At 38.3% G+C, this 26,671-nt stretch overlaps 2 protein-coding genes and 1 long non-coding RNA gene across 4 annotated transcripts in view; all 3 read left to right on the top strand.

Moving 5' to 3' along the window:
• The first annotated feature begins 141 nt into the window (after window positions 1-141).
• LOC308070274 (serine/threonine-protein phosphatase 4 regulatory subunit 1-like) lies at window positions 142-26,671 on the top strand. 2 transcript variants are annotated; one of them, XM_080403931.1, is made up of 20 exons: window positions 143-274; window positions 400-444; window positions 7,109-7,241; window positions 7,596-7,702; window positions 8,275-8,417; window positions 8,914-9,060; window positions 11,027-11,134; window positions 12,281-12,346; window positions 12,913-13,071; window positions 13,545-13,738; window positions 14,076-14,509; window positions 16,366-16,598; window positions 17,691-17,783; window positions 18,283-18,468; window positions 18,755-18,916; window positions 19,492-19,592; window positions 20,722-20,842; window positions 21,568-21,702; window positions 22,460-22,601; window positions 23,542-26,671. In XM_080403931.1, exons 1-20 carry the CDS (start codon window positions 268-270, stop codon window positions 23,694-23,696), a joined length of 2,871 nt encoding a protein of 956 aa, XP_080260057.1. In that variant the 5' UTR covers window positions 143-267; the 3' UTR covers window positions 23,697-26,671. The 2 variants fall into 2 exon arrangements, with proteins under 2 accessions (XP_080260058.1, XP_080260057.1); XM_080403932.1 differs by lacking the exon at window positions 400-444 and having other exon boundaries at window positions 142-274.
• LOC308070294 lies at window positions 455-4,478 on the top strand. The gene is made up of 2 exons (XR_013930693.1): window positions 455-1,247; window positions 1,293-4,478. It is a non-coding gene; the product is annotated as an uncharacterized lncRNA (long non-coding RNA).
• The window catches only part of ANKRD60 (ankyrin repeat domain 60), a gene marked incomplete at its 5' end in the record, with an annotated part of 278,951 nt that continues 278,654 nt past the window's right edge, over window positions 26,375-26,671 (top strand). Inside the window, 1 exon segment of the mRNA XM_080405899.1 lies at window positions 26,375-26,380. Within this exon segment, the coding sequence (XP_080262025.1) occupies window positions 26,375-26,380 (6 nt within the window).

The following is a 26,671-nucleotide window of genomic DNA, read 5'->3' as shown; positions in this document are numbered from 1 at the left end:
CCTTCCTCCTCAGGCTCCGCGGACGCGACGCCATCTTGGTCGGCCCGCCAGATCACCTGACTGCACCCCCCGCCCGCCGCCGCGGTTTTCTTCCCTCTCAGGAGGCGACGGCGTCTGCTAAGGGGCGACTCGCCCCCCGGCAGCGGCTGTTTATTACACCGGCTGTGTTTCGGCGGCGCGGGGGCCGACCCGGGGGCAGGAAGTACCCCCGGCTCCTCCCTTTGCCCTCCCGCTCCCCTCCTCCTCCTCGCCCATGTCCATTCCAAGATGGCCGGTAAGTGGGGCTGGCGGTCAGGCGGGCGGGGGGCGCCGGGGCGCCTCACCTGGGAGCTGCCGCTGTCCTCGCCGCAGCCCTCCGAAACCAACCCCCCGGTATCTCTCTTCTGTTTTTGTTTGTAGGGATCCCTTTGTATTTTGTGGATTTGCAGGATGACTTAGATGATTGTGAGTAACTGTTTTTTTATTTTTCTGCTCCCTGGTTAGGCCCTCCCCCGCTCTCCCACCCTGGGTCCTTCTGCGTCCTGTTTCTCTCTCTGTCTGTTTATCCAGGTTAGGCTGAGGGGAGGATTTTGAGGCAGTTTGTGCTGGTAGGTGAAGGCTCGCAGGGCGTTAGGGCTCATGAGTTAACGAGCTGTTTGTGTGCCCGCAGGAGCGGGGCGCTGGCAGAGGGAGCGGGCTCGGTCCCTCCCTCAGCTCGGGCCCTGGCCGGCGGGCCCAGCTGCCGGGGGACGGGCGGCTGCTCCGAGCAGGGTTTGGCGGGGCGGCTGGGCCTGGGGCGGCGGCTGGGACCGGCCGGCCGAGAGACCCTCCTCGCTGTTTCAGATGGCCGCTGGACGAGTGTAAACAGCACCTCCAACAATGGCCCGCGATGAGCCTCTGGGAAAGGAAAGCGGGTCTGGCCGGCGGTGCTTGAGGGGGTTAGTTCCGCGGTTGTCGTCGGTGGAAATGACCCTGGGGTAGCCGAGGGATTTCCTCGCTGCAGTAGCTCGGGCGAGCGAGGCTGCCGAGTGCTGCGGAGGCTGCTGGGGCCGCCGCGCGTTTTGCTGCTCCCGCATCCCTGCGGCACAGGCGCTCAGCGGGGGGCGGCTGCGGCGGGGGTAGAAGGAGAAGCGCCGTCGGGTGCCCTCCGGCTGGCTAACGCGGGGGGTGCGGGCCAGGTACCCGGTGCCCTCCGGCTGGCTAACGCGGGGGGTGCGGGCCAGGTACCCGGTGCCCTCCGGCTGGCTAACGCGGGGGGTGCGGGCCAGGTACCCTGTGTTCTCTGCCTAACGCGGGCGGAGGGTGCGGGTCAGGTACCTGGTCCTAGACCAGGCAACAGCTCCACCTCCAGCCGGTGTAGTCCAGAGTTGTGTTAGAGTTGAGCTGAACAGTTATTAGCATGGTAAGAAGCTGTTACTTGAGGAAATAAATGTTTTTGGCTAATGGTTTCATGAACTTGTGCTGCTTCAAAAAGCAGCTGTGTACATGGGGTGGTTTCATTGGCACTTTGGGTACTGGATTGACTTTTCTGTTAAAAAAATACATGGAAACAACTTGAGTTTTTTTCTTGACAGAGTCTCTTACTTGCTTACCACAGTACCATTATTCTTTAATAGTACTTGAAAACACGTAACAGATGGATTTGTTAGTTCCCCCTAGTCTGGCATGAATAAGCTAATTTAGGAAGAAAATGGTCTTCAGGAACACCGGGGAAATGTTAGAAAAACAGATCTAAAGTATTTACTTGGAAAGATGCGCATGGATTTTACCTCTGTTGGGCAGGAGGTCATTCTGCAGGATTTTATTAGTTGCTCTAAGGTGTTGTTGCTCTTAGTCTTTGAGATTTCTGCATTTCCCTAGTAGTTAGGCAGAAGAAAAGGTGCAGTGTTTGTATTTTGATGAAGTTCTAGAAAGAAAAGCTTAGGATCTTTTGTGATGTGAGTGATATATAAATGAGATTAATTGTGTATGTAAGAGTTCTTGGCTAGTTTTATGGTTGTATTTTTGTGTATTTGAAAAGATTTTCAACATTTCTCTTATACAGATAAATGCTAACTCTTGAGTCGTAAGGAATGTAAAGCTACAATTAAAAAGTATCCTTAATACATTTATCTATTTGAAAAACTAGAAATCTAAAAAAAAGGTAGTAAGTGTGGAGGCTAGTACCTGAAATAAATTTAATACACAAGGATTTAAAATTTTGATAACGCTGTAAGAAGTTGCTTAAAAAGAGGTACTAAAGGTTACTGCTTGCTGCAGTAAGTAAATGTAAGAAGTTCATAAGTAGTCATCACCTTAGATAGCAAAAAGCATGTATGTGTTGAACAGGATATAAGTGAGGACATGAGCTGATACATCTCAATGTGCTTATGCCAGTTTAAAGACTGTTTTCAGTGAGTTGCAGAAGAGCTGCAGCAGTTGTTGCTGTAGGACCATATTTAAGAGTTGAGAATATCTCTACCCTAATTAAAAAAGCAACAACAAAAACCTGAAACCCTTGATAGTGCTAATGAATGCTTAGCTATTTGAATTGATTGGGTCTGAATTGCTCCTGGTTCCCTTTCCAAATTTCTTGTCTCTCTAGTAAGAAAAAACAAAATAATAATAAAACCTAGAACACCTAGCATGTCATTTGAGTTCTGTTTGCTGAGTGTGTAAAGTGCAAGCAGTGAACATAAATGCAAACTTCCTGTAGTGTTCTGGTATGGGTCTTGGCCTTGAACCAGGGGTGACTGTCACTAGGAGTTAAGTATTTGTTCAGTCTTCAGCTGTTCTGTTGAGACTGTAATGGATTTGTCTGGTAAGTTGATTAAGAAGTTTGATGCTTGTAGGCAAAACTCAATAGTTTGAGTCATGAAGTTAATAAAAATGTTGAGATAAAGAAAATTTTGCTCTAAGCAGTAATTAATAAGCCTTTTATATGGGTCACTATAAATCACAAAAAAGATTTGTGTAAAAGAAATCAGTTTCAGGATAAGCATATAAACAAAAGTGCCTTTTAGAGCATTACTAAAATCTGATTTCATGATTTAAAAATATTCTTTAAGTTCATTAATTTGCCAATGAAGTTAAATTATAGCATTGAAACTGTCTTCTATTTCTGTTAGCATAGTTCAGGTGTCCCATTAGTCACTACATTAGCACAACTATCTCAGTCTGGTCTGGAAAAGAGTTCATGATGCATGTTAGGAAAATCTCAGTGAAATCACTGGAACTGGATTTTTACTTAACTAAATTGGTGAATAGCGTTATGCACATTGAGGGTCAATTAAATTGAAACAAACGGGTGGGGTGTGTGTGTGTGCTCCTCTGAATATGGGGAAAAGCTGTGGTAAAATCTACCGAAATTCATTAAGTACAGCTTGAAACTTGTTTTTTGTAAGATGAGATATTGGATCATCTGGAAAAATAAGCTTAATTATGCCCTTCTTACAATAAAGAATAAACATTTTAAAAATTGGTTTTCAGTCTAAAAACAGCAGGACAGAAAATTACTTCCTTGAGTTCATGAAATCCTTGCACTCTATGCTAGTATTTACTGTTTTGTATTGGAAAAAGTGCATAGTGATACTAGCTAATGATGTTGAATTGCATAAATTCTGTCACCCTGTAGGTGTTTCTTACAGACTCGAAGCAGCTTTTGAGTCTGAGTCAAACTAAGGTATAGTGAACTCAGGTTCAGCTGTGAATATTTTTACATTTACCCTTGCTTATTGATGGACAGATGCCATTTGATTGGTTGATATCGTTAGAGGGGAAAAATACTTAATGTTCTTTCATAGGTGAATCAAACATTAGATATGCAATGCTAGTTCATTATTTTTCTGCAATTTCTAGTACTCTGTTGTATTCTGAAACTTGTAAGTACTTATGGCTTTTTATTTTATGGAAAAAGAAAATTCTTGAGAGAAGACAAAATGGATTCTGCCATGACTGTTTTTTACTTATGCGTACTGAGAGTGTGTGGAAAAAATTTCAGGTATTTAACTCTCTTGATCCTGAGCAGAAGTAGTTTGCTCTGCTTCCCCTCTAGTCCTAGAAGCACTGGTGTGTGCTTAGCTAATTTGAATGAGTAACAGAAGTACTCCAAGTAGTAAAGTTAAGCATATTCATCGTGTTTGCAAAATTTATTCCCAGTTGTAGTATTGTAGTCAAAGTTGGAATTGAGATTTACTTCATTGTTGTTTGAATTGGTAGGGATTCTAAAATATTTGAAGTGAACTGCCAAGAGCCTTTCTTTTTAGAATGTTTCTTACTTCAAAAACAGGTGGGCACTAGATGAAGTTAATGGCAAGTATATTGGTTTTTATTTTGTTTAAGCCCTGATAAATCTGTCTTTGTGTAACAGGTGGTTAGCCTCAAAAATTAGGTAGTGAAAGTGCGTCCGATCTGTGTGGATTTAAAAATATATATATGTATATATTCTAATTGCATAGATAATAAGGATGGTCAGAGTTGGGTTTGGATACGGAGAGGTTGCAACCTCAGAAAGGAAATCCGCAGCCCTACATCTGCTGCCTAACTTCCTGTGAGCTTTCAGTAATACAGTAGGTTTCTTCTGAAGCAGCAAATCCTGGATGCTACCTCTTCGGATGCTGAGCTTGGTGGGAAGGATGGCCCTAGAGCATGTGGGTAGATCAATCCCAGACAGACCTGTGCAATGTAAATTAAGTACACTGGTGCAGATGAATGTTTTGAACCTGACGACTTAAAAATTACTTAAAGAGCAGCCACTAGAATAATACTGACTAGTTGAATGGAAGCAAGGGTTCAGTACAACATTATAAAAAGCCATGAATAATTAGCATATGTTTCTGATGGTGTAGATGTGGGTTCACTTGTAGTATCTGTATACATTTGAAATGTATTTATTCTAATCCCACAATTTTCTTCTGTTTAAATTCCATTAAACTTGTTGCTCAGATCATATTGTCTGCAAGAGCAGCAGAATTCAGAATTGCTCTAGTCTTTTAATGCAGCTGGGTTCCTTGGAGACTCTCTGCCTTCTTAAACCAATCTGCTTTTTGTTTTTTTCCCTGAAGACCCAGGTATAACGTTTTGCTGCAAGTATGTCAAGATGATTTCTTCTTTAAATGAACTGTATTTCTGAGAAAGTTTTGGCTCATGTTAAGTAATTGGAAAACAGAGTTTTACATGTGAAATATGAATTTTTCTGTAGGAAGAAAGCTGAGGCTTGGTACTTCTCAGTAATAGCGGATTTTTTAAATATAAAAAGTGATTTATAATGAGTATTAATGTAGTTCAGAGCCGAAGTTCACTGTGCCAGGTCTCAGATAGATTCTTCAGGGAAGACTGTTTATAATATGAAACTGGTAAGATAAGACTGACGGTAGAGCTGAAGCTTAATTATCCTGCTTAAGGTACAGCCACTTCAGTCCTGAAGAAATTGTTATATTGGAAATCGTGGGTTTACATATATATGTAATTTAACCCACTGACAATTTGAGTGTGTTATGAAATAATACACTTTAAGATGCGTAAAAGGTTTGTACTGGTTGGGTTGACATATTGGGAAGGACTATAGTTATTTATATATTGTTTTTTTATTAAACGAGAATACTGAAGACAGGTATTTTATAGTACCTTATATACACATTTCTTAATCTTCAAAGTGTGTCAGTGGGAGATGGTATTCCTCCTCTTCCCATTTTATGGACAGGGGGAACTGGTGCTATAAATGAAACTAGTCCTAGTTTGCTTTTGGGTCTTAGGCAAAGCTCTGATGTTTTTTAATAATAAAACTATGTAAATGCCAGTGCGCAAAGACAGGAGGGTTCTGCCTGTAGAGGCAGAACCTGGAGTGCTGAGACTATAGTCTTACAGGCACAGTTTCAAATACAACCTATTCGGCTTGTCATTGTGCTTTGAAGTTATTACCTGTTTTGTGCTTTCTTCACTGATTTAAATATCTAATATTGTCTCCTGTCAAGTCAGAAACTGGCTTGTTGTCTTCAGTGGTTTTTATTCTCCTCACATATGCTGGTTTGAGATACTTACTTCTTGCATATGAAAAGACCTATTGGCACAATTCTCATGTACTTAAATAATACAGTAACTGAGATCATACTTACGTGAACAAAGTGTGTATAAATTAGGAATGCTTGATTGGGGAAGTTGTAAACCCAGAGCAGGAGAATCAGCTACTTTAGTACAACTCTTCCTGTAGGTTTGGTCGCTCTGTGTTCCTGTATCTGTTGCTGAAATGAGAAAATTTGTGTGAAAGATTGGTGTTACAGACACATTATTTCACTGTCTTTGTTTAAGGATGAAGGATTACAAAAAATTGGCAGCAAAGTTATCCTATTCCCTCTCCTCTTCACAGTCTTACTTTTTGCCTATAGTCTGTAATCGAGTGCATGTTACTGGATAAGGTGACTTAGATTTGGTGAAGCAGACATTAACAGTTGATACGGTAATATTTGGTAAAGTCTGAAGCTGCAAATACAAAAAAAAAGATTTAGAAAAAGAGTAGGTTTACATGGGAAAGTCTGTAGTTGATAGGTCTGCAGTAGAAGGCTCCCAGTATGTTCCCAAGTAGAGTAAAGCTGAAGTTTTTCCCAGAACTACCAGTCTGATTTAGATGTATGGGACAGATCCAGTAACTACAGTTAGAAAAATGTACCTTGATAACTTCGAAACAGACTCAAGCATTTGTTTTTTTAAAGCAGTACAGTTTGGGATTTTCTGTCTTTGTGAACATTTCAGTTTCTTTTAATGGGACTTACTTTCCTTTTGAATGCATTGGTCAGTTCGTGGCATGCAGTTTTGTCAGCTGAGCCCTCTTTTAACTTGTAGTACATGTGGCTAGTCCACTGAAATTGCAAGTAAGATATGTTAAAAGCCAAGGGGCTTATGACCTTTTGAAATTAATTACATTCCAAAGCTTGAATTAACAGGTCTATATGCAGTGTTGCTCTTGACTTCATTAGGTACAATTCAAGACGTGGGTTTTTTTGTAAGCAGTTTCCAGTGATGTACAGATAATTTTCCTTTGAAGAATAGCTCTGAAGAGAAATAGTTACTGCTCTGGTGTATTTTTCACTGTAACATCTCTTGCTGACTCTTGGATTTTTTTTAATTTTTTTTTTGGGGTTACTCGTCTTTCAAGTTGGGTTTGAAGATTATGGACCAGACTGCGATAGCATGAGGATAACTGCTTTCTTGGATATTCCTGGACAGGATAACTTGACTCCACTGGCTCGCCTTGAAAAATATGCCTTCAGTGATAACATATTTAACAGGTAAGGGTACAATGGCTACATGTTATGTGATGATTGAGTCTGATAGCATTGTGGATGTTAAGGTGTCACTACTTCTGTTGTTATTCTAAGTGCATGCCTAATATTATTCTGTTTGAGTAATTTCTGTATAAAATTTCCATAAAAAGTTTTATTTCTTGATTATCTGAATAAGATCTCTCGACTCCATCTTTGTTTTGTTGGGATGGTGGAAAAACTCTTAACTAGTATGTCTGAATGGTCAGAGAAGAGCTTGATCTTTAAACTGCCTATTTATATCTGTTAAGTTCCTCTTGCATGCCATCTACATTTCATTGGCAAGCTGTTAAGGCAATTAATATGTTGTTCACTCCACAGGCAAATTATTGCTAGAGGTCTTTTGGATGTCTTTCGAGATTTCAGTAATAATGAAGAAGACTTCCTGACTGTGATGGAAATAGTTGTCAGGCTCTCTGAAGATGCAGGTTTGAATTTTTTTATTTCATTAAATTTCTGTAACTTCTTTTACATAAGCTGCAATATAGAAGGCAATGAGTGAATTAAAGAAACTAAATCGTATAACAGCAGTATCTGTCAGTGAAGATGACATTAATTTTTTTCTCTGTTTTGAAGTACTTTATATGGTAGGTGCATAAATGAAAGGCCCTTACTTAGTGTAGGGCCTGAAGTAATATTTTTCAAGCAATTTGTTACATCTAAACGTTTGTGGTATTTGTGGCACAGAACAGCTGTGCATTTTAATGCTTCATACATTCATGCGATTGAGTTTTCTAACTGGTGCTTTCATTTTATCTGATTTGTCTGGGAACTGATTCCAAGTCTCTGGACTGTGATGATGTATGTAAGGCTGTTCTATTTTATTTAGCTTTCCTTTTAAGTAAAGGCAGTCTCAGTGGTGATCCTTCTTTAATGTTCTGAGTATTTTAATCTTCCTTGTTTTAAAACATTAAACAAAAAAACCCCTACTTTTTTCTTAAGGTTCTTGATCTTAATTGTTTATTTACTGATGTAGCTTTTACTTTCTTTTTATTACTAGAGCCAACTGTACGTACAGAGCTGATGGAACAAATACCTCCTATTGCCATTTTTCTGCAAGAAAGTAGACCAAAATTCCCAACAGCATTTTTTGAATACCTTATGCCCATAGTAGTGAGATACCTCACAGATGTTAATAATCAGGTAGGAAAAACAGACAACATGAGTTGAATCATTGGAAAATTCTTTGTGGTTTGGTGAATTTAAGGCATGAGGAAGAGAGACTAGGAAGTTCCGTGTTGCTTGATACCTAGCTTTTACATGGTGCTTTGTTTATTGGATTCAGCACACTTTGTTAGGGAGTTCTGAACTATTTTTTTGGGTATAATTTCCTTAGCAGAGCATGGGAAACGTAGAGAACTTGTCTAGCAGTATATTGGCACAGTCTGTTACAGGAGTCCTGACTTACAAGTCCTGTCTTCTACTTGATCATTTGGCTTCTCATCAGAATTTGATGAAATGTCATGTAATGATTATATTTAAAGTTCTGTATTTACTACTAATTCCTTATGATGTTAAAACTGAGAGGGTTTTTTAAATTTGTGTCTGTGTGTTCACTGAAAACATGCCTTTTATGGTTCTCCTATCAGCAAATGTTTTTATAGTGACATACTTTTTAAATATTTGTTCATATTAATAGGTTAGAAAGGCAGGTCAAGAAGCACTGCTTATACTGCTAGAACAAGATCTTGTTGCTCAGAGTGACATTGAAAATAAGGTGTGTCCAATTCTGTTGGACCTCTCAGCTCCTGACAGTGATGATGAGTACAAGGTGGAAGCTGTGAATGTAAGTGAATTTGGAAGACATCTTTTATCTTTACTCTTTCTTTTTTAATTGCGTTTGTTCTTTATCTTTCAGCAGTGCTGTAAAGCTCTTGTAGAATATACAACTTTGTATAAGATAGATTGTACTTGCATTCTTAGTGTCTTGAGAGCTTTACGTTAATCATTGAACTTAAATATCATTACTGTTTCAGTTTGATTTATTCCTTCTGTATTTGTTAGTCTGTGAATTGAGAACCTGCTGTTGTGGTCCAGTTGATGCTGAAGTGTGCTAAGCCATTAAGCCTTGAATCTGTAGGTTTCCTAGTAATTTCTAGAGTTGAGTACCATTGTTTCAGTGTGAACTCTCAACGAATTTGAACAGGGTCAAGACCTATTGCACCATACTGAGAGGTTAAAAATTATATTAACTGAATTCAAGAAGAAAGCAGTTGTCCTCTGTTGTACTGGGTACTACTTACTTAATGCCCTTGGCTAAGTGTAGAGGTACTCCAAGTAAGCTTTCCCTAGGTCCTGTATTTCTTGTGAGATGAAAAAAATTTGGGCTTCTGCATCAATGAAGTGCTTGAAGAATCTTTTTGAAAGAGTGGTTCTTGAGAATTAAACTATACAGTAGAGTGATTGGGAACAAGAATGTTACTGTACGCTTAAAAATGTAAAGTATCGTATCTCCAAACTCAGCAAAAGTTTTTCCCAAAATGATGAGGGTCTTTTTCCTGTAGATGATTGATGATACTGAGGATTAGCAAGAACTACTGCTCCTTTTCACTTACAACAGTAATTAAGATGATGCCCAGGAATAATGCTGATGTCAAATAAAATAAACAATCAAACCTTTTGTGTTTATTGATTGATATATTTGAATTTTTAGTTTAACACAACAAATCTTTCAGTTTTTATTCTGAATTTTTGAAAAAATCACGTTTAAAGAGACCTTCTTTATACTTCAGGATGCTAAATGATACCAAAATGGTAGCCAAATAACTTCAAAATGCAGCTGGTTCTTGGCAGCCTTTTTTTAATTCTTCAGATTTTTATGTTCCCCCACAATGTCTTTACAGTTGCACTACCAGGTTTCACAGTAACGCTTTCAAAGTATGAATGATGACCTGATCTTAATGCTTAAGCATTTTGGAAAAAAAACCCAACAAACATTCCCTGTTCACTTTCAAGAAGTCGGTTGACTCCACAGAAAAGGGCTGGTGTGTAATTACATTTCAGCATGGATATCTGACACTTGACCTGTAAAATAGTTTTACCAGCTAGATTTTCCTCTTACTTGTTTGGGAGTTGTGTATTGCTTAGGCAGTTTTCCAGGGTGACATCTGAGCACCAGATGCCTTTTAGGAGTTCTAAAACTTGCAGGAAAGTCCTTGAATGGTGTCTTCCTTACTTCTTATTTAGCATTCTATTATGAAGGCAAACATTTCTAGGAATAAAGCTTATTTTTGTGGAGGTAGAAAACTTCAATAACTTTGTAAAAATAAATACAGATGAATACAGTTAATCTGACAACACTTGTGTAAGCATTTGAACAGTTCTTTTAAAGCTAAGGAACTTACATGCTTAAGCTTGAGATATTCGTAATACACTTAAAGATTGTGACTTGATATGCTGGCTAGTGCAATGGAACTTTAGTCTTCTCCATACAAAATACCAGTGTATGCCACATTGTAAAACACCTTGAAAATGCACTTAATACTAAAAGTCTATTTAGCAGGATAAAAAGACAATTAATTATGTGCAGAAATGTTACGCTTGGGCACAGTGATGTTGAATGATTTTTAAATAAAAATTATAGTTGTGCTTCACATAGAACAGGTGAATGAAAATACAAATAATGTGTAGCGGTTAAATCTGTTTGATGGATGTTGCTTGTACTTGGAGGTAATTTTTAGGAGGAATATTTGGCTGTGTTACAAGATTTATAATTTTATTTTCCTCACACATATTCCTTTCTTGATTTTTAGATAATCTGTAAAATGGCTTCTATGTTGAGCAGAACAACAGTTGAGCACATGCTGCTTCCTCGTTTCTGTGAACTGTGCAGTGATGGGAAATTGTTTCAAGTACGAAAGGTTGGTGTGTTTTCAACCCTAAACCACTTAAAAATGAATTTTTATATTGCTGTTCAGATTAACTTCCTGAATAACGTAGTCATAACTTTAGCTGATGAACTTTGAGAGAGTCTGGAAGAGCAGGCCTAACTTACTGACGTGGCTGTAGTTTCTGTAGTACAGTAAAGAAACAGGAACAGTCCTTGGTGAATAGCTTTGGTGTAGCAGTTAAACTGATCTTGCACATTTTAATAGTTTTGCACAACCTGTTTTCTTAAGCAGCCATGCTTCGTTATAGGATGCAAACAAGCTACCTGATCTCAACCATCATATTTCAAAATGAGAAAGCAAAAAGTAATGGATATTTGAGACATCATTCCCTTAAAGGAAATAAAAATAATAAATCTGGTGTTACTGAGAAATCCCAGAAGCGTAAGGCTTATTCTTACTCGTAGTCGAGGGCGAAAGGAAACTTACAGCATAAGTCTTAAAATGTTTGAGTAGACTTGAGTCATGCAGAGCTTCAGCTTGGGTCCTTATGATAAGCTGTACTTGTTGTTGGAATTGGAGCTGCGTTGTGGCCTTTTAAATAAGCATAGAGAATAAATAAGTCCTGTATTAATACAGTGCTATTGTAATTGATTTCAGATTTTGGCAACCTCTTTCTCCAACATGAGGGAATGTCCCTTTTGCCTTAGATTATATCATTTGTAATGTACTGTGAATGCCACTAACATGAGACCTTGATTAAACTTCGCCTCAGCAAAGTACTTAAGCCAGTCTGAGCCATAGTGAAGGTAGTTCTGTCAGTACACCTAAGTCCTCACCCTCGGATCATATTTTAATCTGCTTTGGTTTTGACAGCTGCTGTTCAAAGTAATTTAAACTTTCCAGTAGGCTTATTGTCCCTTTTAGTGATTACTGAAGTAGAAGATACTCTTCAGTAAGAAACCTTTATTACTATTGATTTCAAAGCCATGTGGCTTACGGAAGGTTGCTCTAAGGAGTCTTTGCTCAGGATGAGTTAGGATTACAGGATGTAGTTACATGGCTGAAATTTGAATAAGCAAATGTGCACTTGTTACATGGGATAAATAATGCATGGTGAGGTTGACAATAAGACTAATGCACTTGAAAGAATCAAAATATTTTTTTATTATTTCTTAGATATGTGCAGCTAATTTTGGTGATATTTGTAATGCAGTTGGGCAAGAAGCCACAGAAAGACTGCTGGTATGTAAAATCAAAATCAATTTACAAAACTTGTATTTCTCATTTCAACAGGTTTAATAATGAATTCTTTTATTGTCTTCCCTGTAAATTAATTGATGTGTATATGTATTTTTTTTAATTGATTTTGCTAAGGCTTTGGTTGCAATTATGTAGCAAAACTGGGAATGAATTGAAATGCAAAGTTCTTGTTTTGTAAGACATTTTTAAAAATATATTTGGCAGCATGTATACACACATGCAGTCTTACTCTAGAAATACTCATTTTTTTTTCTCTGAACTAGACAATCAGTCAAATTACAATTTCAGGAAAAATAGACCATTAGTAATTCTTTCTATTTCCTAGTGCATAGAGTTATCCATAAAATCTTAACAAAGTGGGACACAGATAGTTTTTCCAGTGTCTTCAATTAATATATTGTTTTTAACCTGTCCCTGTTTCTTCTTCTATTCTTCATTTATTGTCTCTTGAGTTATCATTATCTCCAGTTTCCAAATATCTTGATAGTATGTTGCTGCAGTCTTTGTTTAGTCTTTAATTAGTCTTGATTTTGGCTTATTTTTGGCAGATTCCCAAGTTCTTTGAACTATGTTCAGATAATGTTTGGGGAATGAGAAAAGCTTGCGCTGAATGCTTTATGGCAGTGTCTTACACCACATCCCCGGAAGTTCGCAGAAGCAAACTATCGCCGCTGTTTATCAGTCTTATCAGTGACACTTGTAGATGGGTAAGTAACTCTATAATTGATGCATCTTCCCAGGCAGATCTTACACAAATAATGGCAATTCAGAAGTGTGCTGTAAAAATTCTCCGAACAAAATTTGCTGAGATTAGAGTAAAATCTACTAAGATCTAATCTCCTCTAATAAGATAGTATCTTATTTTTCCTCTCTCTTACTACTTAGCATTTCTATCAACAGGTTTTCTTAGAACAGGTAGCTTGTGTTAAAGGTATTAGTTGAAGTAGACTGTGATGTCCTTCAAATTCATAGCTTTTAAAAAAATCTCCTTACTATGATTGTAGATACATGTTTAATATTGTCTCCATTTGCTTATGTGTCACTTATTTGGTAATTGATAGTTGCTTATATTTGATATTAAATTAATCTGTTCCAATTGGTAAGAACCAAATTTTTATTTTTCAGTGTTAGCTCTGTGGGAGTTGTATGAGTCCTGACTGTTGTCTTTATACTATCACAGGTTCGTCAGGCTGCTTTTCAGTCTCTTGGCCCATTTATTTCTACCTTTGCAAACCCTTCAAGTGCTGGTCTTTACATTCGAGAAGATGGGACACTAAGTATCCGACCACCAACGCAAGATGTGAATTCCAGTTCCTGTCAGCCAAGCAACAACATAACTTTAATGTCCTCTAGTACAAATGCTACGTTGCCCAGGTAAAAGCATGGGAAAGATGTGTAGTGGAAGGGAAAAAAAATAAGATACATCTTTTTGTTGCTCTTCAGGGCTAAAAATACAAACTTAAGAAAAGGTATGAAGAGTGAGGTCATGCATGTGTCTGTTTAGGTGTAGTCACTTCATTGAAAAATTCACTTTGGCTTGTCAGGAGGGTAAAGGGAAAACTAGTGAAGTAAACCATAGTGGTAACAAATTCTGTCTTTCTGCAGAGAAAATAAACTTCTGTAGTTGATGCTGTATTTTATGAATTATTTCACTGAAAACTACAGAGTACTGTTAAGTTTTATTTGCATAACTGTGTGTGTCTGTTACCAGTTCAGAACAGCCAATGGAAATCAAACCAGAGTCATCGACTGAGGAGACTTCAGCTGAAGTTAATGCAAAGCTCTCAGTTGAGAACCTAAAAGATACACAGGAAGAAGGTTCAGATCATTGTACTAATCCTGGAGAAGATGTGTCTCGATCGTCTCAGGGTGACAGAGTTGCTGCTGGTGTCATAGAAGTCACTAAGGACATCAGTTTTCCTGGAGTGAACTCAAGGCTACAGTCTGCTGAGGATGTATTTAATACGTTTCTATACTGGCGCCCTCCTCTGCCTGATATAAGTCACGATCTGGAGTTGCTTCAGTTCAAGACTGAAAAGCACAAAGATAGCTGTTCTGTGCCCTGTAATAACTGTGTTGCTAGTAATGAAATAAAAAAAGTTCTAGAAAGCTTACAAGAGCACATAGATGATCCAGATGTTCAAGGTGAGATTGTAACAGTAAAACTGTTTTCTCTGAGCAGGTTTTCTCTTGGCCTTTACAAAACCCTTGACTGTATTTTAATTGGCTTGGTACTTGTAAGGTGATGATACTTCCTTGAGTAGTAAATTATAGTAGAAAGTTATGCAACAACCTTTTCCACGAGACCCGAGTTATTTCTGGAACAACTGGGGAAGTGTTCCTTGCTTCTGTTTGCATGAGAAGTGATTTGGAACTACAAAAGGGAAAAGAGCTTGTCTATAAAAACTGTCTTGTAATTTTAAGTACTGTAACCAAGTACGGTGGCTTTAGGGACAGAGCTGTCTTATCAGCTGAATTATCTGACATTTGGTTGAATGAGAATAGCCCTAATTTTATGTCATCTTTTCTTGGTGTCCCACATACAAGCCCGTTGATGAACATACTGAAGTGGTGATGGCCTGGTAGTGGGATGCATATGTGTTTCCTTGGCCAAATCCCTCTTGACAAGCCAATCATCCATACCCAACTCAATTTCTTGATCCACTAAGTTTCTTGAGTACTCTAGTGAGTTAACAGTTTTCATCTGCCTGTTTGTTCATCCCTTCTCTGCATGCAAAGTCATACCTGCGGGAACTGCAGCATCGTTTGGATTCCTCGCTGTAGCAGTAGTGAGTAGTAAGCTGTCGGGCAGCATGGCGTATTTAGGTGGCTCCGCATGGCCATTTGGAAAGGTACCAGGAAAAAGAATAATTCTTCCTGTGTGAGAGGCAAAGGATCAGAGGGGAAGGGAAAGATGTAGAAGTGGAAGAGGTGAAAAGATTGAAGTAGTAAAGGAAAAAGTGGAAATGGAAATGAACGAATATAGGGAAAAAGTTAATTTTGGAAAGAAGTCAGAGTAAAAGCAAAAAGAAAAGAGCAAAAACCCTGTTATGTAGAAGTAAGACGAATAAAGAGATGTTAGCTTGACAGCTGTACAGTGAGAAACGAGGGGTTCGGAGAGGTATGGGAGAAAACAGTGAAGATTTGAGATGTGCACACAACCCCCATCCCACCCCGAGTTTAGCAGAACAGTTGTCCTTCCTTTCTCAGAATAAGGAGATGTGGATGTTAGTTTCTGTTCTTCCTCCTGCTCTAACTGCTAGAACATTCATAACTATACTTGTATGTTCTGCCTTTTTGTCTGTTTCCTTTATTTCTAAAGTATTGTAGTATTTTCACCTTCAAAGTATGCACTGATGTTTCATGTTAAGACTGTATGTGCTGTAGGCTTGCGCAGATGTAGCTAGCAAAATTTCTGCATTCTAAACTTGGTAACTTCATGATCCTAGCAGGAATGTAGCGTAATGTCCAAATACAGTTTGTCCTGACTTTATTGGTGATACGGTGGTAAACCCGACCTTTTGTTTTTTTATCTGCTTCTGCAAAAAAATTCACAGATGGGTTTACTGATTCCCTCCTCTGGATAAAGTTTTTCTCAGCAATGTTTTAAATGCACATTGATGCCTTTTCCAAGCAGTAGAATCAATTAAACAATAAAACAGAAGATTTTGTATTAAAGTGTTTGACAGTATGAAGAATGGCAGGTGAGCCAGTATGCTGCAGTACCTCATTATAGGGGTTTACTAGAAATCTCTCTCAGTAGTAGAAATTGGTAGAATGGTTCTGCTCAGAATGTTAATACATCCAAATTGTTGCTCTTAATTTGCGATGGTTTTGTGGAAGAGTAACGGGCCTTTTCTTTCTAGGAGCAAATGTTTGCTAATATGTCATTTCTGTGTAGCTCAAACTGGGCTTCTTTTTATCTTTTTGGATTAACTAATTAAAATTTTAAAGGTTTTAAGTGTGGAAGGGAGACTAAATAGCTGTCTTGCTTTATACAGCTCAGGTCCAAGTATTGTCCGCTGCTCTCAGAGCTGCTCAGTTTGATTCTGTTGGTGACTGTGAGACCAAAAAAATGGAAGAAAGCAGTGGCAAACTTCAGAACAAAACAATTTCAGATGAAACAGCTGTTTCAGATGCTACCTGCAGCCAGGTGATGGAGGATACTTTTTCATCCGCTGCTGGCCAGGATAACATCAGTGACCAGGCTACCACAAGTATCCCGAAAAGCACAGTAAGTATGCATTGTGCTCCGTGTCTGAAATGAATTCTTATCTGCTGAAGTACTGCGTGTGTTCATATAGTCCCTGGCATAATTGACCCACTTCTGATCTAAAGCCTTTGAATGTTACCACACCATAGCTATCATACGCTACTTACTTTAATTAAAAAGAAAAGCTATTGGGGGCTATTACTTCTGTTTGCACACAAGTTACCAAAGAGTTAAAGTTTTGCTGTAGTCTTGTAGGTTTTTGGTTTGGGGTTTTGTTTTTTTTTGCTGTTTTTTTTTTTTTTTTCAAATTAAATGGAGCCACTACCTTCTTGCCTCTTCCTGTAATGAATCTAAAATTAGTTTTTGATCTCCAGACAGGAGGCTGAATCAGGTAGTGACACATACTCAGTTCCTGGTTACTGTTTCTTGGTTATAATGTACAAATAGGGTTGGAAAAAAATAATGGTTTGCACAGTTGCTGGAGCTAACTGTGAAATATAAAGAAAAGCTCTCCTTGTCTATGAATGACAAATTGCACATAAAACCTGTACAAATGAAAATGTAAAATACTGTGTGAGCTTTTGAACTTTGGATGGTTTTGGTCTCTTAAACCTTTAAATTCTTCTGAATTTTTTGTTGCTATTTGGGGGGAAGTGCATGCTTCATAATTTGATAGGCTCAGGATGTATGTTCTAAAATAATTAAAACTTTTATCGTGGTATTGACTGACTGGGATCGACTGTTAAGCTGTCTTGTTTAATACAATTTCAGTTCATCCCAAGAATAAAAACTATTTAAGAGTATGGTAAAAGTAACCATCCAGAATCTGTATGAATGTTGGGTTTATTGTCTTAAATTAGATTGCTTTTTTTTAGAAGTAAATCTAGCCTTGTTGCTGCTGGGGTCTTAACAGTGTTTGCCTTGGTGTACAACTCTTGTCTTTTTGTACTTGTATAATACAGCACACTGAATAAGGCTTTGCCTGTGCAAGGCATTGTCTGTGAAAGGCTCTTCTGTATATGAGTCGCATTGTTCTGTAGCGTGATGCTTTGAAATAACTGAAACAGCAGTAAGTCTTAATTCATTTTCACTAGCTAGTACATCCTTTTACAGGACTCGGAGGAGCAACACAGAGGAACCAAAGTGTTTTTAAAGAAAGAACAAGAAAACAATTCACCATTTGAAGATGACAAGTCAAAATTACAGGTGATTAAAACAGCATCTAACTGCATTAGTGGAGTAGTTGATATAGTTAATATACAGCGATAACTTTTGCAATTGATCAGTTGCCAAATATGAAGAAATGTTCTGGCCATTTGAGGATAACTATTTTAAACCAGAAAGCTAGAAGAATTTTTGGTGCCTTAGAGGCAATCTGTGCAACCAAGGTGGGCACAAACTGGACTATTTTATCACTAGATTTTCTGTTTGTCTTCAGCAAGGAAGTAATTTTCAGTTTGGTTTGGTGCAGCACATTGATAAAGTAATACTTACCGTTCATTGCTGACTGCTATGTCCTAATGAGTGGACAAATAACTATAGAGGTCATTTACACTTTGTAAAGCTAATACATAAAAGGGTTGTCTTGCCACTGTGTGTGTTTTGTTGTTAGCTAGTTGGTAGCAAGAGAATACTGTAGCACAACAGATGTATTTGCTTTCTGATTTTAAAGTGTGTATTGCTGATGCACTGTCTCTATCTATAGGATATCATACCTCAACCTTTATTAGACCAGTACTTGTCAATGACCGACCCAGCTAGAGCCCAGACTGTTGATACTGAAATAGCCAAACACTGTGCGTATAGTCTTCCTGGGGTGGCCTTAACACTGGGCAGGCAGAACTGGCACTGCCTGAAAGATACATACGAGACGCTGGCCTCAGATGTACAGGTAAAAAAAAAAAAAAAAGTTTTTAATGATAAATCAGAATTTTGAGTAACTGCTTTGTTCAATTTTCACTGAAGTTGTAACACTGTGTACTTACAAGAGATGAAATGTGCACTAAAAATATGAAATTCAGGATTTAATCAGACTTCATAAATGTGATTAACATTTTCTATTGCTGTGTAACTAGCCCTGTTGCTTCTGCTCTCTGTCCTCACACAGGTATAGTTCAAAAAGCTTCTTTATTTTAGTAACAGCGCCTAATCTAGTTCACTTCTTAAACTGTTTGCAGTGGAAGGTACGCCGGACACTAGCTTTCTCCATACATGAACTAGCGGTTATTTTGGGGGATCAGCTAACAGCTGCTGATCTGGTGCCAATCTTCAATGGATTCTTGAAAGATCTGGATGAAGTGCGTATTGGTGTCCTTAAACATCTGTATGACTTTCTGAAGGTAGGAAAGTGTAACTTAATTTCTCAAGATAAATTTTTTTCTGATTCCATTATATTAAGAGAGCTTTTTAATGAGATGTGCAGGTACCAATACTTAATTACATGTTCAGTTTTGTGCAATACTGCCATTTTCTGTGTGTCCCCCATTGCTTTCTTAAGGTCCCTCACTTCTTTCTCATATCCCAATAAAATCTCAAAACTGGAAACCCTTTGTTAATGCTACGACCTGTTGTAAAGGAATTAGTATTTTGTGCTGTCCAGCTGGGAGGTTGGACCACTAGCAGTTTGTGTTTCGGGGCTGGGAGAGAAGAGAGCAGCTTCTGGTGAGCTGCTGTGTAATAAACACAAATTTTTAATTTTTGGTTGCTCGGTCTTATGGCCAGAGATGGTGCTTCGATGGGCATCCTTGCAGAAGTGATGACTTAATGTGCATATTCAGGCACTTGACTGGTTGTGTGCAATTTTTAGTAAGCATCTTGTGAATGATCGCTTGCTCTCAAGTAGGAAAATGCATATAGAGAGAACTGCAAGTATTTAATTTTGTCAGTTGTATACTAGCAATGTTTTTCCTTTTAGTTACTTCATGCAGACAAAAGGCGAGAGTATCTTTACCAACTTCAAGAATTTGTGGTGACTGATAACAGCAGGAACTGGAGGTTTCGTTATGAGCTGGCGGAGTATGTATTTTTGTTAACTTCTGATTTTTAATCTGTTACTAAATTGGGAATAGGTAATTAATTACATTGGAGGAAGTTAGCACACCCTAACTGGGGAGCTAAAAGATTACAACCATTCTTTATGAGGGAACTGAATTTAAAAAGCTACTGGTGGTTGGTTTTGGTTTTTTTGTAAGCTGTGTTGTAATCAAGTGTTACAAACTTAAATGTCTGTGATTATACCAAAATGGAGATTGGGTTTGCTTGCAGTTTATGAAATGTGACAGTCTGATAGATACTATTCAGTGAGGTTTCAGATTTTATTCAGTTTTAGACTGCCTTGTAAGAATCAGTGAAATGTATGTACAAAGTAACTTTTCTAATGTGTATGAAAGAAAAAACAGTTCTTAAATTAGTTTATTCATTACATATTTCCATATGACTGGCTGTAACGGAGATAGAATTAACATCTGAGAAATCTTTTTCTACAAGTCCTGTTTATTTGAAGATTTATTTATTATTCACCCAAAGAATGTCCATAGGCATAGTTTGCAGCTAAAATCTGAACATGATGTTTTTGGGCTATTGAGGATTTACTCTCCCCTTGTAGTTTGGCACAACAGACTGGATCTCTCTGTGGTGCAAGAATGTCGTGGTAGTTCCCTGACATCTAGTGGAGAGCTGTCACTCAGCACTTGGTTTGTGTGTGGCTGCTGGCTGTGGTGTGGCTGGAATGAGCTCTGTGCAGTTGTGAGAGAAACAGAAATATTTCAGAAATACAGATTTCTACAAAAAAAAAAATCTTCCATTTTTGCTTTGCAACAATGTACAGGATATTTGTCTGAAGTTACAAAGAAACTTCTCGTTATACTTCTGTTTGTAGCTTTTGTTATTATTTGGGATAACTTTGATTCATTGGTTCATGTAGCTTGGATAAATTTTCTCTTGGACTCTGATGGATTAAAGCACATGCCTCTTTAATATGCACGTGTACCTTTATAAAGTAAAGAGAAGAACAAACTGTTCCAGTGTTTTGTAATAACCATGGCATTTTTGAGGCTACAAATGATCCTTTCCTATAACAAACGGCATAGCTGGAGCAGGTTAAGTGTCGCACTTGCTAGAGTTAATCACTTTCTCTGTGTTCCAGGCAGCTGATCCTGATACTGGAACTCTACAATCCCAATGATGTCTATGACTACTTAAGACATATTGCACTAACTCTCTGCTCCGATAAAGTTTCAGAAGTTCGGTGGATCTCCTTCAAACTGGTAGGGGGATTTAGTTCACTTCCCTGGCAGGAGAGGGATTCCTGAAATCACTGTTTCCTTTCAGACAAGCAGGGTGAAGAGAGACATGGTTTTGATAAATATTCTAAGTGATATGGAAAAAAGTGAAATTAAAACTTCATAAAAAATACTTTTGAGTTGTCAGACTTCCACAGATGCTAAAATCTTAGTCTGTTGGATGTATGTGACTGATAAATGTATTTTCAACTCTATCAAAGCCGGGGTGTAGAAGATTTGAGAGACCTTCCCTCAGTTCCGGGGGGTGTGTGTGTAAATAAAAAAAAACAAACCACCCAAACTGATCTTTTCTCAGAGTTAATTTAATTTGTTAGGAACTTCATAATAATGCCATCATCCCATAAATGTCCTGAAAGACAGTAGAAAGATTCTTTCAATCTCTTATTTTCCTTCATACCGTTGAGGAAAGGGGCATTATTTTAATGGTTGTTTTAATTTCTTTTAGTGTTTTTTGTTTAACCTGAACACATAGCTTTTTTTAAAGCTTATGCTTTCTTTTCTCCAGAATAAACACAGTAATTTATTAAATCCTGCAAGCACACCTGATTATGCTGAATACAGTTTTTGGTGTCCCTTTGTTAGAATTTAAATGAAATTATGCTTTTTTAACTTTCTAAGGGGGGCTACAGCTTAAGTCTTACCTTTTTTTTCCACTCCTTTTTCGTCTTCCCCCTTCCTTGGCTTCACAGGTTGTAGCAATACTACAGAAGTTCTACGCAAACAATGCAAATGCACTGGGATTAAATTTCATTAATGAACTTGTTGTACGGTTTCGTCACTGCTCCAAGTGGGTTGGAAGACAAGCTTTTGCCTTCATCTGTCAGGTTGGAATGTTCTCTCTCTCCCTGGGTGTGCATTTAATTCGGACCCGGTTTGGGGCTTTCCAGCAACATGGGCAAAACTGACATTTGGACTCACCGTTTTTTTTGTCAATCTATGGGTTCCGGCAGTGTCGGGGTCGCTCCGCTCTGAGGACTAGCATATGGCTACCCAGTTTCAAAGCTGTGGTCCTTGTTTTGGTCTCTGCCTCCAGCTGAAATAGCTGATCCTTGCACTTTATAGTATCCCAGTAGCAAAACTGAGAATTAAATCCTAAATGCAGACGCATTTTGTAATACTTTGACGCGCTAGGAGAGAGGTTTGCAAGAGCGCTGCAAACTGCCAACGGGTGCCAGGCACCAGGAACCATTCCCCTCTTCATTGCCACTTACCCACCCCTCTCCAAACCGAAAATGCTTATTACCTCGGTAGCAGTGAGGAGCAGGGGTGGAATGTTGGAAGGCAAAAGGCTGATGATGGGCAGAGGAGCACTATTGCCTAAAATACACTTGAAAGAAAGGTACCTGAAAGGTACCCGCTCTCAGTGGGTCATCTTCAGATGACCTTCAGAATGGCGAGATGTGTTTTCGTAACAGTATTTCAAAGGTGGTGCTTGTTTCACCAGCACAGGGTGCAGTTGTGCAGGGTGAAACACTGGCTTTTTTAATAGACGGCCCAAATGAAGGACAAGGTGGAGAGGAATGGCAGCTAGTGTATTTGTAACGTAAATCTTGTTTCTCGTGTTCTGTGTTTATCCTGTAGGCTGTAGTAGAAGAAGAATGCATGCCTGTCGACCAGTTTGTTGAACACTTACTCCCCAGCCTTTTAAGTCTTGCTTCAGATCCTGTGCCAAACGTCAGGGTTCTGCTCGCCAAGGCTCTGAGGCAGACGCTGCTGGAGAAAGGTGTGCTCGCTCGCTTCCTCTGCCAGAACTCGGTCTCTTGAATGCTGTCCCGCTGCTGCCGGCGCAGCTCTATACGTTGGCACTGCTGGCAGAGGCCGTTTGGGTCTGGTTATACGGAAGCCAGAATTATAGCCTGTAATCTGGGACGTTGCATTTAAATTGGGATTTAGGAATATAGATTTAGAAATGTATACTACAGTGGCTTTGCTTTTTCTTGGAATATGGGATGCTCGTTCCCGAGGGCCCGCGCCCGCCGCCGGAGGCGTGTCGCCTCTCCTCCGCTAGAGGGCGGTGACGTCCCGCCGTGCGGGGCGCGGCGGGGTCTGGGGAGCGTTGCCTTCTGGTAGGCTGGGTGTGTATGTATATATGTGTGTGTGTATACATATATATACACATTTCTGTTAAGTGTGTCTTTGGGGTCCTCCCGGTGAAGCGTTACACCTTTTTCTGAAATGGTTTGCTTTGTCATTGGTAGTCGCAAGTGAACAGTTGCACTGTATTTTGTGTCCTGCCGCAATTTCTGGTGTTACATCCAGCTCCTTAAAAACAAATAAATCAGCTGGTCTCTGATTACACAAAGGAAGATGCACAGAAATCTCTACTCCTGCCTGTCTTTTTTTCAGAATAAAGTATGGAGAATGTTTTGTAATGCATTGTACAGTGGCAGTTTCTTGAGCTTGCTTTTACTTATTGATACTTTTCTATTTAGGGCACAGCAAAAATAATTTCTCTTAGTAATGTTTAAGTACATAATAAGATGAGTAAGAAGCAGCATATTTCTCTTTCTCTGTCAGCTTCCTTAGCTTCCTGTAGTTTCTCTAAAGAACCTATAAATTGGATGAGTTAACCCAGATGTTTTTGCATTGTCTGTATTTCAGCACTACTTAGGGTTTATTCTTTTGGCTTTGATTAAAATTGTCCTTTTCTCCTCTTATTTTAGCTTATTTTAAAAGTGTTGGCAACCCTCATCTAGAAGCAGCAGAAGAGACCATTCTAGCATTGCAGTCTGACAGAGATCAAGATGTGTCTTTCTTTGCCACCATAAAACTGAAACAGGGTAACGTGGACAGTACTAGCATTGAAAAACAAAGCTAATGTCATCTTCTGCAGTAAACACCGAACATCAAAACGGTTATTCACTTTGTTCGCAGTTAGTATGAATAACATGGACAAATAATGCAGCTTTTGTTACGTACTTGAGCTGGAAAGGGTATATTGAGAAATGTCACTGTCTTCCTTTCATGACCACATTTAATCTACAGCTGTGTGTTTATCTGAGATGCGAGTAATTCTTTTTGGTTTTTTCTTTGTGAGTGGTAACTGATCTCACCTGCAGTTAAGTATTATATGCAAAGTCCTGCATCATACTCAGTGTTCCAGTGTCACTGAAATCCATATTTCATTTTTTAACAACACATTTCCTGTAAGAGCAGTCTGCTATAAGCTTAAAATGGTTTCTAAATCTTAAAACCTGATTATAGCAAACTTACATGAAGATTTCTTTCCTCACTTTTGTTGTAGTTTTTGAGTTGTTTCAAGTATTGCATTTTAACTGAAAGAAAGGTGTATATATGTGAATAGTTTCAAATTTTAACAAAAAATTACAAACTTCTGTATCAGTGGAAAAAAGCTCAAAAATAATTTCATTTTATAAAGTAGTTACTGGAATTAAGGCATGGTTAATTTTTACTTAATGTGATATTTTTCAAAGCACAGAGAGCTCAAGATTCTTTGTATATGGTGACTTTTCTATTAATTTGTTATTTCTGAGCTATACGCTTACAGGTGTGCTAACATGTCTGTTTTCGTTACTGCTGGCTCTTGTAGTGGTAGGTAGACTGTAAATTTCCCAAACAGAAAATTACTCATTCTGCTCTAGCAAGAATAACTTCATTTAAGAAATTCAGTTCCCGCAATATGTGCGTTATCTGTAGAAGGGTATTACAGAATTTTCCAGACTTCAGTGTTTGTTTTACATACACACGTTATTTAAAAAACACCTTTTAGCTGGGTCCAATCCCAATGTTCAAATCCCAAGCAGCCCCAACAAGGCACCTCTAAGTTCTGAAAAACCCCAAGTAACAAATGTTGAGGGGAAAGGCAGTGATGCAGTTTGATTTGTAACTTCCGTTGATTGTATCGTTTGTTTTGGGACAAGCAACAAATACAGGTTATTGAGATCCTTAAGCTTAAGTAGGACATCATCTATGTATTTAAACAGGTCTTTCAGAAGAAAGAATATACAGATAGAACCAAGTTCTGTTAAAAAAAATGGGATATTTTCTGACTGGTTTGAAAAACTAAAAAGTTAATACTTTTTGTTGGATCCCATCTTCTGTTGTGTCCCAAATCTGTAGATAATGCGGGGCCTGGAAAAAAAAAGTCTGACTTTTTAAGATTGTGGATTGGGACTTTGTTAGTTCAATCACTAATGCTTTGCATACTGAAGAAATGGTTTTATGTAATAACAGTTACTTTCTCTCTGTGAACAAAATACTTCATGATAAATAACCTGTGTAAATACTGCCTCTTATTTCACTGTTGTATTAGTAAGTAGTTCACATTGGTGAATGTTTTTTCAGACGTTACTTTTTCCTTTGTGTTTTAAATCAGGCTTGGCTGCAATACAGCAAGTAGGTTCCTTGGCTGGGTTCTGTATTTTTGGAGGGCTCAGTTTTGTGTAAGTTTAACTGCTCTTGTATTATATGTACAGTATTTGTAACAGATTGTTTTCTTGTGAGATCACAAAATGCTTTTTCAAAGTTGCAGGCAGAAATATACCCCTGCTATTACAGCAAACAGTATAAACTCTGTAAATTCTGCAACATTTTACATTTAATTTTTTACAGTTTTTTTATAATTTAAAACAAATGCTTCTTCAGTACAGACTTTTTATGATTGCAATTTCTTAACAAAAAGACCCCTCAAGTTACTTTTTTCTAGTTCTAATATCTTTTTCTAATGCTGGCATTATACTGGTATTTTCTAACAGTTCAAATTTTCTAAGGCCTTTCTGACAAGGTTTTACTTCTGTTTTTTATTATTAGTTCGTTAAAGTTCTCAGCACTGAACAAATTTTTCAAGTGTGTGTATATGTAAGTATGTTTGAAACGTCCTGTATATAAATTAAATACTTTGAGTGTTAACCCAACCCAGGTTTCTGTTTGTCAGATAATCTTAGTTACCTTTACTTGCAATAATCCACTGGAAAACACAAGCTTCCATATGTTTTAGCATGTTTAGTTAGTGTTCACTAAGAGATTTTAATTAGTATGTGTGTAAACAGTAAGCCACCAGCTATAAAAGTTCATTAAAAGGCTAAACAAAGTTCTTTGGTAACAACATTTTGGTACCTCTCTGGCTCCAGAAGTCATGTCTGTTTTAAATGATATGATTTCAGTAGAGTGTTTGAAAACTGTTGTTAAAACTCTGCAGTTGCATGCACTAATGAGGGTCATCATAGTTTTGGGGTGGTTTTTTTTTTTTTGTAGACAATGTGCAGGTCTAGTAAACAGATTTACCCTCTACAAGGTTGTCTTTTTGCTTTAGTTTTAAACTAGAAATTATTTCAGCATGACTTAAGACCACACTACGTCTTGTACTAGACAAACGTATGCAATGAGTAAAGCGGTGTGTTCACGTACAATTCTCTGCGTTGTTTAAATTATGCAAAAATTTGTATTTTAAAATCCAGATGGAGCAAAGTTAGGTAGTTGATCCACTTTCACAGCAGCCGTAAGAATATCACTTGTAAACGTGTCTAGCTAAGGAACATGAAGGTAACGTTAGTGGTGCAATATTGCTTGGATGCTATAGCAAATAATCGAGCACTTGTAATCCAAAGCATGTTAGTCATGTTGCTTAGAGTTGAGACTCCCTGGTGTCTCCTGCGTGATGCACACGTGGCTTCGGCCAGGCTGCTGCCCTAGAGGCAGCAGTGTCTGTACACGGTGGTGGTTAGAACCCAGTTCAGTGGGGACACTCTGGAAGTGTCATTCCTTTGTCAGAACAGAGAATCTATGTAACTTTGTATTTATCTCAATAAATCCTGTGACTGTTTTATAAACCAA

Source organism: Falco punctatus (assembly GCF_963210335.1).
Source record: "Falco punctatus genome assembly, chromosome: 10".
NCBI lineage: Eukaryota > Metazoa > Chordata > Aves > Falconiformes > Falconidae > Falco > Falco punctatus.
Note: the sequence above shows the minus strand (reverse complement) of the source record. Positions and strands in the feature narration are given on the sequence as shown.

Bases quoted from the DNA above. Each gene is read 5' to 3' on its own strand.
- LOC308070274 (XM_080403931.1), top strand. The intron at 14,510-16,365 runs GTGAGATTGTAA...TGCTTTATACAG, and splicing joins AGATGATCCAGATGTTCAAG to CTCAGGTCCAAGTATTGTCC. The intron at 22,602-23,541 runs GTGTGCTCGCTC...CTCTTATTTTAG, and splicing joins GCAGACGCTGCTGGAGAAAG to CTTATTTTAAAAGTGTTGGC.